Source organism: Candoia aspera, chromosome 1, assembly GCF_035149785.1.
Source record: "Candoia aspera isolate rCanAsp1 chromosome 1, rCanAsp1.hap2, whole genome shotgun sequence".
NCBI classification, from domain to species: Eukaryota; Metazoa; Chordata; class Lepidosauria; order Squamata; family Boidae; genus Candoia; species Candoia aspera.
Genome location: NC_086153.1, coordinates 210152322 through 210172656, shown reverse-complemented (window position 1 = coordinate 210172656; position 20335 = coordinate 210152322). Strand labels below are relative to the sequence as shown.

The window sequence follows — 20335 nt, the reverse complement described above, 5'->3', positions numbered from 1 at the left end:
CTCACCCCGCCGCGCGGTTTCTCCTCCATCTCTTTGTAAAAGGATCCATAACTAACTGGCAGATAGTATCGCCAATGTTCTTGGTTTACAGATGAAATTAGATTCATTTGAGGGTGCTGACAAATGTAGCATTGAGGGTCCCTGTTGACAATTGTAATACTGGATAGAAGCCTTTAAGTTATTGTTGTATTTATGGGCTGCTGTATTAAAAACACATAGTGGCATAGCGATGTGATCACCTAAAGCTTGCACACTAGCTAAAATTTTTCTTACACTTTTTTTACCTACTAACCTACAAAGCAGGTGATTAGGAAAGGGATATAATGGGTGGTAGATGTTGTGATTGAATGTAAATATTATTATTCAAGGTCTGTTAAACTTGGCCTTTTCCTCATGGTGTTATAGCTTGGAAATCACAGGTCTTGTGTTGCTGAGCTACATTGCTGCTAAATATATCATCTGGATCTGAAGAACATACAGTAACAAATTCTAGATTGAGGGACTGTATGGATCAGCTAGGTTGGAAATAATTTACTTTTTCCATTATCTAAATTATTCTTCCCATCAGGTCTACCTCTGGGTTTTATATCTGGGTCACTGAATACTCTGGAAAACTTCCCTGTCATTTCCCCCCCCCCCTTTCTTTTTCTTAAGTATCAGGATTTTAGTAGTTGTTGCCTAAGTGGGATAAATTAATTTTAAGTTGGATAAGCTAAATTTAACCTGAAAGGGAAGATGATTCCCGACATTTTTTTGAGAATTGCTAGATAGTACTGAATTCAGAATTCTGCCTTTTCGATAGAAAAGCTATAACTCCTATCACAACGTCATCATCTCCTTGGTGACGTGCCCTTAAGTATTTACAAAATATTCAGGGGCCCCTATAGTCATTTCTTTGGTTATAGGCCTTCTGGTTTTAGAACATAGCAAGACAGCTTTGTTCAGATTTATCCTAGTTTCAGAGAAATCACAAAAAGCAGATGCATGACCTCTTTGTGTCTATGCTCTTTTCTTATAGAGTTGAAGTGCTGAGCTGCTGGATGCTATTTTTCTGTCGATATGATCCCTCCCAGCGACCTCTGATGAATTTGGAAGCATATGAAGAAACGAAGATTACTTTAGCCACTGATACAAAGAATGTGGTAATTAATTGCATCTTCAGCAGAAATAGTGTGATTTAGAATTGAAACAAACAGCTCCCCTCTCTTCCCCGCACTGGGGGGGGGGGAACCTAGAAAAAAACATTCCCGTATACCCACTCTATAGCGTTATTGCTGTTTGCATACCTAACAATAGTGTTGCCTCAAGCAGTAGTTTAGCTAATTCTCTGGAAATATTTGTATACTAGGAACTGAGCATAACTCACAACTATATGCCTCAAAGTCTTGTTCACCGCAGCATCCCAGGGTCAGGTAGCACTGGGAATATAGGTCCATATAACAGGGGCTGGTTAATCCCTACTTGCTACTGTAACTGAGTCCATCCACCTTGCTGCTAGTCATCCTCTTCTTCTGTTTCCTTCATTTCCCAGCATTACAGACTTCTCCAGAGAACTAGGTCTTTGCATAATGTGTCTAAAATATGATAATTTGAGCCTGGTCGTTTATGCCTTGAGTGAGAACTCTATATGGATTTGTTCTGTGCTGCGTCATTTGGGCAGCAGGCAGAGGGGGAAGGGATGAGCAAAGAATGCTGAGACTGTACACCAAGAGTTAATCTCTCTTCCCAGACTAATTTCCTGGCAGCAGTGTAATGGGACAGGTGACAGTTTGGCTCTTAATAAACCCAGACAATTAATACACTTTATGTCTTGCAATACCTGGCGTCCAGCATGGGATGGATGCTAAAGCATGATGACTGCCTGATTTGCTCTGAGTTCTGAAGCTTCAGGTCTGATGATCCCCTGGCAGCTGGAATGCATTTCTACCACCCTATGGACATCAGGCACCATCAGCAATGCTGGAGGTGTCTGGTGGCTGATGGCAAACAACGTGTCTGCCCAAGGGATTGGGACTGAGCTTCTGATCAAGGATGCTGAGTGCTAATTCCAGGTTTCACTGAAGAAACTAGACTAAGAAATGTGTTCAGAGCCTGAAAAACAAATATTTTTAAATCAAGTATGTGAAAGGGCAGTCTGTGCCTGGTTCCCACCAAGGCCAATAGCTCCCTGTCTCCCAGCAAAAGTGCACATCATGTGGCACACAGGCTAGAAACAAAGCCCTATTAAGAGAGTTTGAAACAGGCGAGAATGCATACAAGAGGATCCATATGATTTATCTGATTCTTTCTTGCCCTACATGGCTGATTAAAGCAGTCAGAGGAAGTTCTGTATAGATGTGTAAGGAAAATGGTAAATGTTTAAATAACAGAAGTTAGCCCAAATTATGATGTCAGTGAATGCAGTGCCATTTCAGTTTCAGCTACTTGGGATGAAACTGATGATACAGACTCTGTACCCCGTCTGACTTCAGACCCAGTTTGTATACTGAATTATCCCTGGTTGCTTTATTGCTGATCTGTATGAGGAACTATGCAAGAGGGAGCATGTTCTTGATGATACACTGATCTATGAGTAGCATTTGATACCATCAGATATGGAATTATTTTGAACTACTTGTTTAGGACAGATATGGGAATACTAAATTACAGTGATTCAAGCTGTCCCTTAGAATCAGTTTGAGAAAGGTATTTGATGCCCTGCCTTTTTGTTCATTGCACCTTATGAGGATTTGTTTTGTTCTATATTTTCCTCTATATAAAAATGTCAGGGTTTGTGGATGCATTCTCATTAATCTTCATATGTAGCATGGAAAACTATTTCTCTTTTACTTCCAGAACCAACAAAAACTTGTTCAGATTTTGAAACCCTGCTTGAAGATATCAACAGAGACATAAACCAGGTAAGAGGGAGACATAAGCATCTGGTACAAATCACAATGACACAACAATGTGCATTTGCCTCCCACCTCCCCCGGCCCCTTCTCCCCTGACACTGAGATGGACTGAGATGCTCTATCAATTTCTAGAATGCATTTTATAATTGGTGTTAAATATTGCGAGCTGTTCTGAATGGTATATAAGCACTAGAAGGAAGATAGAAATATTTATATGATACATAAATCTGCATTCACACACTGACATGGAGAAAAAAGAAATGCAAATTGTAGCTCCAAATGATTGTATTTATGTCTGTAGTGACATTTTTCTGTCAGTTGCAGCTTTACTCCAAATAGTATATGATAACAAGAAGAATGACTTCATGGGAATTTTTTTTCCTACTTAAACAGATAAATGTTTCTATTTCTAGAGGGAAAAAAAACATACATTATAGAAGAGTGTCCATCCAAATGACTTGTTTTACAGGCTGTATGTGTGAGTCATAAACTTATCTCTGAGGGAAAAAAAAATCCCTCAGAAACATTGACAGAATGACTGAGCCTCATTTTTTTTTTGAAGCCCTGACTTTCCATTTTGTCAAGACTTTAATTAATATGGCAAAATGACATTAATCTTGATGCACGCTGAAGCAGCAGAAGTGAGTGTTGCCTTTCCAAAATAATTAAACTGTATAGCAAAGAAATGAAAGAAGGAAATCTAACTTGAGTAATTATATAAATCCTTCCCCTGAATTCTCAGTAAATAAATTAAGAGCTCTTTGATGAAGTTGTTTTAGGCCCAACCTGACAGGAAAGGTGACTAAATCCTGTTTGTCCTTCAGGAGCCGGGAAGAAGGATTAAAAAAAAAGACGCTAGGGAAACAAAATTGGTTATCGTTGGTTAGTATTTTGGCTAAATCTTTGAGCTCACTCATTTTGTTTCTTCCAGTCTACAATTATAGGAAGTCTTGTCTTCAGCACTCTATTCATAATCCATATTCAAAGATTAGTAAAAGATTTGATGTTTGAAAACTCCTAGAGGCAGACTTTATGCACACACTACTGAGAGGCTGAGTGCTTTAATTACAAGTTGCTCTCTGCCGTTGACATAGGCTTTTGTTTCTTCATTTGTGGATGGATGACATTGGTGTAGCAATACCCTGAAGAAGTACAAACAAGCAACAAGGAAGGATGATAATGGCAAAAGCAAAGTCAGATGTTCCTTGGATTTTAAAGAAATGAGCCACTTCCTGTTTCCAATTCTGAATGGAGTATTTGTGTGCATAAACAATTAGATCTGACCTCAAAATGCTTTAGGAAAAGTTAGCTAGAAGTTTATTGTCTTCTAGCATTGTGCGTGCTTTGAAAACGATTTGGAAGAACAACTTCAGAACTTGCATTGGCCCAGCACGCCTTTGCAATTCATTAAAGCAGACCCTTTTCCAGGTTTCTGCATGAACCTGAAAAAGATCCAGCTGTTTAATGTTATAACTCATTATATTTAATGTGACTCCTAAAGCAGACATCTATTTTTTCAGACTCACTGGAAACCTGAAAAATGATGGGCTGCTTTAAAGAATAGCAGTGAGGTTCTTTCCTTGTATAAGATTGGAAGCACTTCAAGTTCATTTTCAAAATAGGCATAGCACTATGATTTTCATTTTGTGGGTTTATATTCCACTAATGAGGATGCAAGGACATCCCATTACTGGGATGTACAATACTGTAAAGATCCATCAAACACCAACAATATCCTTGTTGTTTCATCTAGAAGGACTACATCTAAGTTTCTTAGGCAGGAGTGGAGAATCTGTACCACTTCAGACATTGCTGACAACTTTACCCACGGTGGCTGGAAATTTAGTAACATTTGAAAGCCATACGTTTCTCTGGATTTCAGTTGCAAAAGGATAGATTTCAGCTGAACAGTAGCAGAAACATTTTGATAGTAAATAAGAATTCAACAATTGAACTAATTACATGAAAGGTAGAAACTCTACTTGTACACTAGCAAATGCTCTTGCTTTCTAATTCCTGCATCAAGTGGGAGGTTGGTCTCAATGGCCTAAAAGTTCCCCTTTCAGTTCTACAGCAACTTTTCTTCAGTTCCAGACAGCATTCCCTGAACAAAAGATAAATGTTTTCAAATTCCAGGGAGAGGCAACGATTTGTTTCAACACTGATATAGCACTTTTTGAACCTACTAATTTGGAACCTACATACAGAAGAACAATCACTGTATTTCTCACTTTAAGGGCTTAAAACAGATATGGAATGGAAAATCTAATCAATTCTCTTTTCAAACTTGACAGCAGTCATTGAATCTAGACTACATTACGAGCTAGTTTTGATTGGAAAAAAATAAGCAATCCTTCGCTTAATCAATACTTACTCCATCCTGGTGGACTATTCTGCTCCCCAAAAGCCATATGGCCCTCACACTTCTATCTTATACAGAACAACAAAGATCTGGCTCTTGGAGATTAAGAGCCAGGGTATGGATTGCTTTAATCCTCATGTGTAGTTTTGTCATCTCTTATGTTTCTATTACCATTATTTTATGAATTTTGATTGGGATGTTAATCACCCATAGTCTCTGGAGGTAGGTAGTATATAAATGTTAGTTAATAAATAAATAAAATACATTTATTTAATCTCAGTACTGTGTATTTGTTCATTTCTTGAGGATTCTCACAATCTACATAAGATACTGGTAAGGAATATGTGAGATCTATATAATTAATTTGCATAAAGTATTTGCCAGTGGGGTTGCCTTTTAGCCTAATTGTGCTAAAGGAAGAATTGAAGCCAGACTCAAAAGTTCGATCATAACCTAGAGGCAGATCTTTACCAGGTTTGGTAGATCTACCTATTGTACAAAAGCTTGCAATGAGTAGGCAGAACCTTTAAGTTCCTATGTGAATTAGTGACACATATCGGGATCTGAAGGTCAACATACAGTGAAAGGTACAATGGGTACATAATTATACTACTGTCCTCCCTATGAAGCAAAGCTCTGAAATCAAGTGTTTATATAGGAATATTCCTGCAAATTACAATATGCTTTTTATTCCCACTTTGGGGAAGAATTAACTGGCTCTCCAGAAATTCTACAGAATTCTAGTGCCTGAGATTAGATCTATGGCTGCATATATAAAAGTAATCTTTAATATACCACAAGGGAAAAACAAACAAACAAACATGTATTTCTAACAGAGATCTATTTGGTCATGATTATAGAGAACTATAAAGAAGATCTAACATATTTGTTGTAATGCTGTTTAAAGAGCAAGTACCTGTGAGGTACTGTTATCTGGTGGTGATACATTGGCTGATTCACTTGTTATACTAAGCCTTGGTTTGCTTAGCTACAGATTGTGAAATAAGAGATAGTTGCCTGGGTTCATAAGCATGCTTAATCATAGAATGGAGATGGACAAGTTGCAGTCCTTAGTCTGCATGTAGCTCTCCCAGCACCTTTTTCCAGTGCCAGTTCTCAACATTTGAGTTTCACCAGCTCAATTAACCTACATATTACCAATTCAACTCCAAAGAGCTGCACAAATTTTGGGTGACCACAGTGAGAAGTTTTCTGCTTCTCAACTTAATATGAGGGGTTGATTCAGATTCATAACACAATACTTGAAGGTGGGATGGTGATTGTGGTAGTACATCTTGGTGACAAAAGTATATTTTTTGCATGGGGAAGGGCCCAGATTCAGTGCAGTGACTTCTTTCTAAAAGGAACAAGCATCTCTTCTTAAAATGACATAATGTAAGCTGTGCATGGAATTCTAGAGAGCTCATGCCAATCTAAATAGGCAGTACTGGGCTACAGACAAAACAGCTGATGAAGTGCAAAGTAGTTTCCTATAGTTTTCCTGATATAATATTTATGATGTTGCATAGAAAATATGTTGACAAATTAGTTACCTAGTCCAGTTCTACAGGCCTGATACCCCAGATGAAAGAAAAGTACCTGGTCTAGATGCTTTTGTGCAGATTCGTCCATTCCCATAGAGACCTGTTGGACATCGGCCACAGAAGTATCCAATCTTTGGAGGTTTGCGGTCCACACACAATACTCCAGGAAAACAAGGTCTATTAGCACAGTTAGTAAGAGTTGGTAGAAATCCTGCATGACCTAAAAGAATATCCAAGAACCATTGCTAATATTAAACAATTAATTATAAAAATTACTTTCAAAATCATTCAGGGAGCAAATAGAAGCACTGGCTAAGGGTTTCTGATACTTTTATTCTTTCAAAATATAATGAATGTTAGATGTCCCCAAATTGTGTGCCAAGCATTAAGGAAAGCCTAAAGGCACCACATATCAAACCAGCTGTTTTTCATGAAGGCAAGATTTATTATCCCTCTGATTACATGTTTTAAAGTTTAGCATTCAAAGGTGTGTGGCATTTATCAGGGTGAAATGGATTTTTTCTTCACTGGTAGGATTACCTAAGTGGAGAAGCTGCATTAGTCAGGGGCAAACCACACACTTCTCTGAAGGATTCTATAATGAAGTCCCAGAGGCTCCTCTCTTTTGTGAGGCATCTCCTGGAAGCGTTGTTTTGAAATAGAGAAGAAATGGTAGAGGAAGGCATGCTAACTCAACCCCTTTTTCCTTGATGCTTCCTCCTTTAAAATCCCTCACTCTGCTTTTACTTTACAATATTGCTCTGGAATCACCCAGAAGCAAGACATACTGAGAAACAGAGCAGACACTGCATTAAACCATAATACAGTTTGTTTACCTTTTGCTTTATTTGTTGTTTGAACCCTGATTTTGTGATGTATAAATAAGGTGTATGGCTTAGTGTCATGGAAAACTATCCAAATGTGATTTATTAATTAAACCAAAGAGTCCCCTTTTGGGGGAGATGGGCGGTAATTAAATTTGAAAAATAAATAAATAAATGTTAAGGAAACCGTGACCTAACCATTGTGTGAATCCAACCAATGATTGAGAGGGAAAAGGACTGTTAGGATAAAGTAATATTTATTTTCCCTTTTTTCCCATTTCAATGGCTAATTTACAAAAAAGAAGAATTCATTGGGGCATACATACAGATAATTACTGGGTTCATACACTGCATTCCACCATGAATAAGCTGACAACTGACTGGATTCATATACCACGCTAAACCATAAAATAGCTTACAAACACAATTATCAGGCCCACACAGTACACTATAAAAAAGCAAGTAAGACACACAATTGCTTAGTGTAAGGTGCAAAACCAGCCAGCATAACATGTACATTGTCTCACACAGAACTGTTTTCAAACAGACCACTTTTTGGGAAGTAAGGATGGGAAAGAGGTATTGCTGTGCTTCAAGGTTTCCCAGTGATTTTCTGTTGATCATAGAAACAAAAAGCTGCAGGTGGTGACTTTGGATTAACTTAGTAGAGTATTGCTTATGAGTCCAAAAAAGAAAGAAAGGGTACGACTTATGAGACCAAAGCAAAGGCTAAGGCAAAAACTCAAACCACTGACCATGGAGTGTAATGCATTTTTTTTTCCCCAGTTGAGTTCTATACTGCATATTTTATATTTCCTTAGTAGATAAAGTCAATTTAACCAGGTGGGCATATGCCAAGTGGAGCTGAGCCAGGCAGGAATCTGCTCACTGAACAGCATCAACACTGCATCTTCTCAAAGAACTCTTTAAGAACCAAGGCTACAACTAATTCTCTGCCTTCAGACATATAAAATACCTCCACCTAACCTGTAAAGTAGAAACATTCTTCAAAAGTTATCTATATGCTATGTGCAAACGCTGTTTAGGTTGTTATGCAATGACTGCTTAGTAGAATAGTTTCACGTAACAGAAGACAGCTTTGTCATCAGCTAGAAAATTGGAGCAGAAAACTTTGACACCCATCTAATCACACTATACTTACCATGGACCTTGCTGGCATTAACATACATAAGTGCCGACAATGTCCTTGCTTCCTGGCCTTTCTCAAGCTGTTTACTTTCACTCTTTTTCCATTCACCTTTGATTTTATGATTATTGGTAATGAAAGCTTCTATTCTGTCAGCAAGGTCTTCAGCTGCAATGACAGAGAATGGAGGTGAAAAAGGCACCACATTTGTTTTTGCTGTAATTATTGATGGAGATGAATGCTAACATCATATCACATTATCCTGCAGGTTATTTATTCCCCAAGATAACTATGGAACCAAAGAGACCGAATGAGTTAGCATCTGGGATTTCATCAGAGTAGGATCTCATTTAACACCCACATCTATTGGTTGATCAGGAAGTAGAGGCAGATGATTCAAATGGCTTATAAAATGGTGGCAGGTGTACAGCTGGAGCAACGAATAACACATCACTTGACCAATTCAAAAAGAAAATCATGCTGGCCTGATTCCATCTCTCTCCCCATGGACTATTGCCAAACTATACCGCACCAACTCCAGGCAGCAGCTGGCTCAAGAAGAGTACTTTGGTCACTGTTACTTAAAGTGCTCAAGGAAGTAAATCAACTAAATTGTCCATCAGGGACCATTTAAAATATTAATTTCCTCCAGTAAGTTACGGACTGAATATTCCATTTGGAGCCATGTTTCAAAGCAATTAACTTCTGGCTAGCTTTACTGGAAAGGTATGTGTGCGTATTTTAAGTCAAATGGGAGAAACTGTCACTCCTGGTGGCGCTCTATGCTCAAGTTAGTAAAAGTTTTCAAAAACACTGGGTACATTATAGAAAGACGAGGAAGAGGAGATTCCCTGTATGCAGTTTACATAATACATCTTGCATAGGCAAAATAATTTCTACAGCTTTTTTCCATGTGGTGTGATGTGCTTAATGTAGGAACTGAAAGTTCAGAACAGAATGAAGGACAGATTAGCACAGAGAAATCACCAGGATCCGATTGATAAAGAAATGTAATTCTGATGTCACTATGCCAAATAAAATCCTTGGAAGGGAAATACTGATTTTGTAGCCCAGTGCTTGAATTCTAGCTTTTTAGCAGCACAGCAGAACTCCATGTTTTCTTCAAATATCACTGCTCTGCAACAGTTAGCTACTGAATTGTACATATTTGAGTGAGTGTGTTATATTCACATTCTGCGGTCCTTGACTGATGAAAAGTTGGTTATTCCTCTTTTAAGATTAATGCCACTAAGTAGAGAGGGATGATAATCTTTGGGGGATAAGACCACATTTGAAATTTTGGGAGTGGATGCAGAGTAGTCCTGGGAATTTTGCTGATGAACAATATGGCTACCAAGGTGGGCATGGTGAATCACTAAAGAATTGTTTACTGAAAGCAGGTTAGTCTTCCAGATGTGGTCTAGCATCCCAATGGGGCTTTTGTGGGGCCTCAAGACTTTTCTGTAAAGAAATATGCTACAGACTGGTGCTTTGCTTTGCAGCTTGGCAATTTCCTTTTAATATCTTTCATTTTAAAAAGAATCTCTTCAAAAATCAGATGAGACAGTAAGCCTGGTGGACAGCAAGTCTGGGACCCATGAATCCTATTTTGCCTATCTCTGACTTAACGAACAAGGACAAAATGGCCTTTTAGTTTCTCAGTGCAAAAAATGACAGCTTAGTATTGGATATGTCAGATAGTGGATAGCATTGGATCGGGATCCTTTCCACTTTTCCTGTAGCTTTTTATGTTCCTAGCCTGCTACAGTATATAGTGGACCCTGGACTTGCGTAAAGGGAGGGAACATTGTTGTTTAAACCAAAATTAGTTGATTGGTTGATTAGTTGGTTGCTCTTAAGAAGAGCTTTTCCCAACTTCAAGCCAGGTATATAGGTGCAGGTATAGATCTGCTATGTCGCATTTCAGAACAGAGATTTTTCTTTCTCTCCCAATGTCACTGAAAGTTTGCCATGAAAAAAAGAATTTTCCAACCAAGAACCATTTTCATTAGTTCTGTTAAGTAGTTTAAATGAGTAGTATGCAACTGCTATGTTAGACAAAGCATTTTAAAATCCTGAGTGTGTGCAACTGAACAGCCACATTTTGGCTAAGGGCAGGATTTTGCTGAGGCATTAATTGAATCTTCCTTTCTCCAGTCACGCTTAACAGAATTAACTCACACAAAAACAGCAAACACACTTCAAGGCAACCACAAAATGCACTGAAACAAGGAAAAGACTAGAAAATAATTTCTATAAGGCAAATCTGTAAAACAAGGGAAGATTTAATCAATGTTACAATAGACTGTTCATGTTTTTGAGGGTTTTTCAGCTGTAAGCCATTGTTTTTGCCTCCACACTTATAATGTGTTGTTTTTATAATGAGAAAAGAAGCAGGAGGAGGAGGAGGAGGAGGAGGAGGAGGAGGAGGAATGCTTTTGGACAGTCCCTCCCTGGGTCATTTAATTGTTTTCCACACTGAAGGTAATAGTCACGTACACATGAACCGAAAAATCAGAGAGGCAGCTGGTTAGATCCCCAGGAGTGTTCATAAATTATTTTATGCATAATGAAGTGAATGATTTATTAAACTTCCTCTGTAACACCAGCTTCAGGATCTCTGAGCATTACTTTCTTTTCTTGTGGAAGTGGTTAATCTAAAAACTACTCTTCAAATTTTATTGTAAAGTGTTCAGCTAACAACTTTTATTGATTTACTGAAGAAATAATAAGCTTGTCTTTAAGAGAAGAACCAGCAATTAAAAACAAGGATACCTTAAAGCAATCAAGTTTAAAGTTTGGAAAGACTCTGATAGACTCTAGAAGAAAACTTAGACACTATATTCAGAGATATATTATCTTGTAATAAAAGAGTGAGAGAGGCATAATATCAAAGCCTCATTACCCATGTTTGAGTTAACCGGCTGAATAATAATGGGCTGCATCAATACTCTACTAACAGACTTCTACATGTAGAGCAGGTCTTAGCCTTTCTCTCTTCCCTCTGCTCTGTAAGTTCCCAGTCCTCAGGAACAGGATGGCCAGAGGAAAGGGCATATGAATGCTAGATTCAATAAATTGCTAGTGCCATCCAAATAGGAGGAAATGCATTTTGTAATGTAAAGAAAAGACACCCCAAATGAAGATTTGTCCCATAGATTCCTTGGTACAAAAATTGATGCCATTGTCCAATTTGCAATAAAAAGACTTTAAGACAAGCAATCAATCCAGATATTTGAATTCACCCTACAAACAAAAGTAATAATTCCACTGGTATATTTTAGTATTATGTGACATATCTATATTTTCTCAGGCCCCTCAGTGCAGGCATTAAATGTTCTTTGTATGCATAATCATATTGTACAAAAGTGGATACTATCTGATGTGGAATACAGTGTACTGAAAATCTCTAAAAAAACAACAACAACCCTATCAGAACAGCAGCATGATAGTTTTTGTGCCACAGATATATAGTTAAAAATACGTGGATATCCATAAGCAAAACATCTTTTTGGCCAAAGTGTGCAGTTATTATGCCATATTATCTATTTTATTTCTGCAGTAGAATATCCTGTGCAAATAAGACAAATAAACACATTCACATGCATTCAGAATATGCATAGATTGCCACTGCAGCATTTATCTTATTTTCAGTTCAGTTCAAATTATATGATACACTTTTCTTATTCAGCAGATTTTCATTTTAAATCCCTTTCCTTTTCTAGATGCATTAGAAGATATGAGAGATAATCTACCTGTATATTTGAAGAAAACTGTTAGACACAGGTGTTTTACTATTCTAGCTCATAAAATTTATTTCTATGTTGAGTCCATTACAATTGTCCCTTAATTACTGTAACATCAATAACAAAATACTCACACTCGCATTTTCTACCATCACCCTTCATCCCAACAGGGCAGTTGCCACAGTCAAAAGACCCCATGGTATTTGTGCAAGATACACCAGGAAAACAAGCATTTGCTTCACATTCATTTATATCCTCTTGACAAGTAAGCCCTGTGGCAAAAATAAAGCTTAGGTTAATAAACAGAAAGATGCTGCTGCTGCTTAATCCTTTGCTTAAATCTTCAGACACATTAGGCAGGCTTCCCAGAAGTAGATTTGCTGAATATGTCAGTCATTTATCATTTAAACCCCCAACAGATTCCCCTGATGTTGTAGTTGTCTAGTGCTACCAGTGTTTTGCTCCCCAAAATGTAAAACTGTGAATGTTAGCCACTCAAATAAAAATAATATTCTCCTAACACCGTGTTTCATTCTCACCCCTCCAGGTATATGAATGACATTATGCTGGAAATACTACCGGGAATTCTGTAATTGTGGGGCCCAAATTACTCCTCAGGTTTTAATGTAAATGTGATTTGAAGGAAAGAAACAAACAGCTGACAAAGCTTTTCATGATGTGAGCTACATATGACAGTGTGTGAACTACAGATCAAAGACTTGTAAAAAAGACAGAAAGCAGAGACTGACTCAAAAGCTGGCACAGGTTATTACCAAGGAGCTTTTTTTTTTTTAATGACAACTTCGATGTCATTTGATTCAGCAATATAAGACAAAGCATTGATTTTGCTCTTCTGTTACAAATGCAAACAAAGCAAACTTTGCCATATAATCTAAGGGTTTATTCATACAGCCAGGTTTCCCCATCAACAGTGTGAGCTAGCAACTGTTTTTGGATGGCAGGAATGGACAGTATTGCCTTGGATTCATATCTCACACTGGGTACTTTGCAGAGGCAGGAATGCTTACTCAGCTAAATGACTGGTTACCACAGTCTCTAATGTCTTCTAAAACCACCTTTATCAACTACTATTGTGGTAGTTACAATAATTGCCTAGTACAGACAATATTTCTGGTTTCAGACATTAGACACACACACATACACACACGTGCACGTGCGTGTTTTTCTTTCTCCAATATACTAATGTTTAACTTTTTTTTAAAAAAGTCCAGCAATATACTGTTTCATAATTACTTTCCCAGTAATTTGTGTTTTTAAAAATATTTTTATTTTTAAAATAGTGAAGTTAAAAAAAAGAAGCTGACATCACCAAAAGCATATATTGTGATTATATATTGAAGAAAACAACAATCACAAATTATAGTATTAAAATAACTAAATGTAACAAAAAATCCTAACTAACAGAAAAAAGATCTATATAATAGCTATAGGTACCTATATAAAGTTAATTTAGTCATTAAGATTACCATTAAACCTAGACAATCTTGCAACATATTATATTATCTTCTTATTTTTAAATACAGAGACTTAAAAAAAATAGATAAACTCATATTCTGGATCCATTCCTTAAAATCAAGAGGCTTTCTTTCCAATTATTTAAAATTATCCTTTTGAGTGAACTTCATGAGATAACAAATTCCAGATTTTAGGAATATAATTCAACATCACATCAAGATCCTTAACTACAATATTTCTTTGCCAAATTATATTAAGTAGTAATTTGAAGCCAAAACAAAGCTATTACAGGATAAAATCATATGAATTAACAGAACCTTCAAATTTCTTACATCACCAATATAACAAATCTAATGTCCATCCCTTTTTTTGAACAATAGGCATTTTCCACTGTTTTTGTTTTTGTTAATAAATCCAGTGGTGCATCATTTCATTACTTCTCCAGTCAATTGAGATAATTTTACAATATGCTCTCAATATGGGAACAAGTACTGAATATGAGTTCTCAATTTATATGCAGCATTACATCATTTGAAAAACCTCTCAGGTATCCTTAGCCTTCTTAATTTTCTATTTCCTTCAGATCTAATCAGAGATCTGATCATGGATTTGTTATCTAAAAATATTTGGTTGTGGGAAACAGAAAGAACAATTGATTACATCTCTTTGGTGAGATGGGCGGTGAAGAAATGTGAGGAATAAATAAATTTTGTGGACTTTTTGCCATTTCTTTCTTTTTATTATTATTATTAAAGTCATTCTTACTGTGAAATCAATGCTGTGTTAACATTAAGTAGATTCAGGATGCAATCCTATAATTATTTATAAAAGTGTGTTTCCTTGAGCTCTGTCAGTTTATGATGAAGTAAAGATATCGAGAATAGCACTCTCTGATCAGAAAAGGAAAATGAGGATTGTCAAATAATATTCTAGAGGCTGGATGATAAAAATATCCTTTCAAGAAACATACAGGAGAGCAGAGATAATATAAGGAATTGTTGGTAGATAAGAAACAAAAAACAAAGTTACTTTTTGTTATTTTTATTATTTTTAGAGGTGATTTTAATTTATTTAAAAGCAGATACTATGCACTTTTAAAAGTATATAAAAACAACATTAAGCAGAGATTAAATTAGGGTTTCGCAATCCTCCAGATTCCCAGGTAATAGTTCTTCAGTGCTCCAACTATTTATTGATTAGATTTATATCCTGTCTTTCATTCAGGAGCTCCTGGCAGGATAAATAGCAACCCCCCTATTTTTCCTCCACTAACCACCCTGTGAGGTTGGTTAACCTGAAACTGACTGGACCAAAGTCACCCAGTTTGCTCTCATGACTGACACTTCTCTTGCTGAACATAATCCAACATTGTACTATCTGAGAATAGTAACTAAAAAAGCAAAACAAAACTGAAAGCATGGATGATTTCAAAATCCTGTGGAATCCGGATATCTTACATGTAATTTCATTCAAGAACACCAAATTCTTGTGAGCTTTCACACAAGAATGCAGAAATCTTTCAAGGTTGTGGTAATTCAGGGGGCAGAGTACAAGACTGCACAATGGTGTCCAGGGCCCAAAAGGTTGCTAAAGCCTAGATTCATGGTCTATTAATCCTGCTCCTGTGCTTTTATGTTTCAGCTGCTACATGCCAGCATATTAGCCTGCTGTTAAGGACATAGAAACAGAGAACAATTGACAATACTATATATAACGATGAATAAATATTATTTCTGCATTTGTGTGTGGCAATGGGTATACTACTCGAAGACCTGAAAGATCTGGTTGGGGACAGATCCTCCTGGAGAAAGTCAGTCAGAGTCAATACCAACTTGATAGCATACGATTTATGGTTAAATTTTATAATTTAATTTATAATTTATTTATATATAATTTTATACATAAATTTTATAAATTTTAACATAAAGAAATTTATGTTAAAATTTCTTAACATACAAAATAATGAAACTGTGACTTTATGCTATCCTACATTTAAGGCTTTATTTAAGGCTACATTTAAAGCTTTTTTGCCAATTTCAGTTTTTTCCACTATTTCCTAATACAACATTAATTTGCTAAATTCTTATAATTATCATTATTCCCAGTGTTAAATTTAATATGTCTTCCACTGTTTGAAATTGATTCCTACAAGTAGACAGGGTTAATTATTGTTCTAATTCTTCTAACAGCTCTCAGAAGTATATGAAAACTTTGAACATATTCTATTTTCATTTCCCTTTCTTTCAACGTGCACTATCTTTTACATGTTGTTTTATGACAGAAACAGTTAACAGATTACTCTGAACAATTCGATTGCTGTTTCAGTGAGGGACAGTGAGATAATTAAGAGGCTTGATGGAACATGAAAATATCTTTCTGGGCCCATCAAATATTTTCCTACAGAGCCCGGTATCTCAAGACAGGCTAATGTATTATGTTTTCAAATCAGTGGGGACTCAGTCAAAATATCAACTACAGTGTGAGAATCTTTTCCTATGATAAACATTAAAGAACTAAATAAACAGCATAGGCCATATTCTCAGTTGTAGACAAATATTAGAAAAAGTAGCACGCACAGCATGGGAAAGACTGCCTTGTTCTATACACTGTGGAATATTTCTGGGTGGAAAATATTTGAACAGGAAGATTTATTGAGACATTCCTTTTTTACATGTTTTATTAAATGAAAAAGGAATCTCCCTCTTTCATCTTGGTGAGTAAAAATCTTAGGATTAATGGATGAATTTAGCCTGGTACTACAAGAATCTCAGTTCTATTATCTCCAGCAATATTTTTGCTAAAAGGTAAGTCAAAGAGCTTTGGGCTTTTAGTCTAAAAGGAAGTTTTAATGATGTTCTCAGAAGACAAGAAGATATAAAATCATAAAGTTACTGAACTTTACCAGGAGGTGCAGAGAAGGACAGCAAGCTAGGTCAGATGAGCAAGTACACCTCTATTTAACCATGAAGGCAGCCAGAGTGTGTGAAGGAATATTTGATTCAGGGAAGCAAGTTAAAATCCAAAAAGTGTACAGGTGTCCCATTTTAGAGTTTTTAGGGAACGGGACTGTGAAATGCAGATATGCTAAAACAGGCACTGAAGCAGGCAGTTTAACACAGAGAGAGATGTGAGCAACTCAGAACCCATCAATATCAGTGCTCCTAAAATTAACACTCAGTTGAGGAATCCAAAATATTTATAACAATAGGAAACAACAAGGATGCCAGCACCATTTTCTGGACATAGCTGGGAAGCTAAAGATCAGTGTGCATAAATCTAGGTAGAAAACTGTAAAAGTGTGCAGGATCCTTGGTAGTGTTGATTAGAGTGGGCCCGACTGTTGAAGTGAGGACTCTTAAATGTTAAATTAATCCATCGTCTTTATGTCTGGTTCCCAGCCCTTCCCAGTTTAGATACAGATAGAGAAGATGCAGGTTAGTGAAAAAAACAAAGCACTCTGGCCATAGAATAGTTAAAGTGATGTAATCATAGGAAGACAATTTACAGTATAGGTCAAAAACCACAGTCTTAGCAGGGATTCTCTTTATTGTCTTATGTCATAGTTTCCTTAAAGAACAGGTTGAAATACATCTCCAGGGTACTTATTTATAGTCTGTCCACATTACAGTCCTTTTGCTGGAACTGTAGACATCCAACTGTCTATGTTAACATATAACCAGATCAGCCTTCTGATGCAGTTAAATAATGACTAGTCACAAACTGTCTATGACCAGCTGACTCAAAATTAGTGTGATCAGCCTGATTGCTTTGGCAACAGGACCATTTCTCTCCCCAGCTATGAAAATGTACATGCTCTTTTGATTCACCTATGCTTTCTCCCTCAACATATACCATTGAAGCAAGGCAATAAACTGTGTGTTTTTCAGGAAGTGAAGAAATATCTTGATAAACTTGGTTCACTGTAAAGCTTATCCTTTACATGTGCTAGTACAGTATTTGTGTTTTAGTACTGCCTCCTGTAGGGACGCGGTGGTGCTGCGGGTTAAACCGCTGAGCTGCTGAGCTTGCTGATCGGAAGGTTGGCGGTTTGAATCTGTGTGACGGGGTGAGCTCCCGTTGCTAGTCCCAGCTCCTGCCAACCTAGAAGTTCGAAAACATGCACATGTGACTAGATTAATAGGTACCACTTCAGCAGGCAGGTAACAGCATCTGTTTAGTTTATGCCGGCCACATGACCATGGAAGTGTCTACAGACAAATGCTGGCTCTTCTGCTTTGAAATGGAGATGAGCACTGCCCCCTAGAGTTGGACACAACTGGACTTAATGTCAAGGGAAACCTTTACCTTTACCTACTGCCTCCTGTACAGAAAGGACTGATAATGAACATATGCTCCAAATACTTCGAATATCTGAAAATATACTTGGAATGATATCCCAACAGGAGGACATGTTACGGAAATTTAAACGACAATAGATGAATTCTTGGCCTGCAGTCTACACAGACATTCCCATTGCTCCTGCTCATTTTTTATCTCTGCCCTCTGCTTGTTCCTTCTGTGCGCATCTAAAATTACCATTATCCTATCAGTGACAGCAAAATAGGATTTAGAATGCAGTGGTAGTTTTATATGCACAACAGTGCTTCATACACTTTCAGCAGTGTGCTTCTCTAGGGATGATACTTAAGGTGATCTCCAAAGAGCAAGTGTTTTGTTAGTACTATCTGTTTGCTATCATTTGTAAAGGTGTGATGCCATAACGGTCTTGTCACTTGAGCAATACAGTGTTACCTGCTCATTAGATTATTGATGGCTTTCTGGGGAATTGAGACAAACACAACATCAGGCAGCTTTATTGCTGTAACAGAATCTGCCCTGAAGTAAAATCATCTACCTCTCAGCTGGTTTTCAGCTGCACTTGCATATAATTTTTCACCTGCCATTAAAATACTAAATGAAATAGGAATGCCTCTCAATCATTTCTTTATTTTCCTCCCAGCCCATTTTCCCCATGTTTGCTATTTTCAGCTCAGGAAACAACTGTGGAAACAATGAATATTTTATTTAAATGAACTAGAAAAAGGAGAGTGATTGGAACAGATGCCTTTTTTTCCCTTTAACAGGCAACCTCTTATCACTATGTTCATTTGGATAAAAAAAAAAACAATCAATAGTTGACTATCATCCAATGAAAATGGCTGTAATCTCAGAAAGCAATTGCTTCTTTAGGTTTATTGGGAAACAGTGGTGTGTTTTTAAAAACACTGCGGTGAAGAGCTTCATACAAACTCACAGGATTTGATTTTCATCATTGTTTGACTTGAAGTAACTGCTTTTATATTTGTGAATTAGGTGGTACCCAGCTTGTAGGAGCAGAATAGGGAAAATATCATGCCAATGAACTATGACCAGCCACAGATCTTTGGTAATCATTCTGCTGCTAACTTGTTACTGCTTCACCAGTCTAATATTCCATTTGTGTTGGACCTGCAGCTTGGCACCCAACAGACCCCCAATTTCAGCACTGTGGTACTACTTTGTTTAGTTTTTCTGCTCCAAAAGAAACTAACAGAGCTCTTGCCTGCCCTTTCTTACTCCTCTGTATCCTAAAGGAGTTCTTAAAAGAAATGAAGATACTAGGTACAAGTCAGCTTTGCTCTGCCATACATTATGGAAAATGGAAAAAGTGCCACTTTTAATGTTTGGTAAGGAATGGGGTTTCATGAACAGGATGGAAAAGAGAAAAAAAATACACATACAAACACACACACAGGCAGAAGGTAAAAAGAATATAACAGGAAGAAAAGAAGAACAGGGGGTATAAATATTGGGGTGAATCATGCAAGAATACATGAGGCAGGGTCTTTTTTTAGGGCTACCATAGGGTATCCAAGCTGCAAAAATCTGGGGTAGGAGATGAAGTTTTCTGTACTTGCTTGTTGCCATTTTATTTGTTTGTTTGTTTATTTATTTCATCATATTTATATAGCCGCCCATCTCACAGAGGGTGACTTTCGGTCGCACACGACACTCAAAAAGAAAACCAGTAAATACATATAAAACCATCATCATTAAAAACTAAACAAAATGTTAAAAGGCACACAGAACAAGAGAGGATGGTGTAAACCATATTTATTTTGTAGTTATCTGCAATTTTGTGATTTATATTTGGTAGCTGAACCCCAGCAGTGCCACTGGCAATATTTAAGAAGAAGGAAAAACAACATTCTCAAAGGTAACATGGAAGCAATATCAATTCTTTCCATTTTTCCAGACTTGCTTAGGGCATAACAATGGAAACTGTGATAGAGAAAAGGATTTTCCCTTCTCTACAACCCTCCATATGTTCTAAAATCTACTAGAGGGATTGAGGGATTCTAA

The 20335-nt window shown here is 36.9% G+C and overlaps 1 protein-coding gene across 1 annotated transcript in view; it reads right to left on the bottom strand.

Annotated features, from left to right (window-relative positions):
* VWDE (von Willebrand factor D and EGF domains) overlaps positions 1–20335 on the bottom strand; it is a 221349-nt gene that overhangs the window by 97518 nt on the left and 103496 nt on the right. The window contains exons 19-21 of the mRNA XM_063307665.1: positions 12652–12789; positions 8787–8939; positions 6856–7020 (exon numbers count right to left, since the gene is read on the bottom strand). Of these exons, the coding sequence (XP_063163735.1) occupies positions 6856–7020; positions 8787–8939; positions 12652–12789 (456 nt within the window). The remainder of the gene's footprint in view (positions 1–6855; positions 7021–8786; positions 8940–12651; positions 12790–20335) is intronic.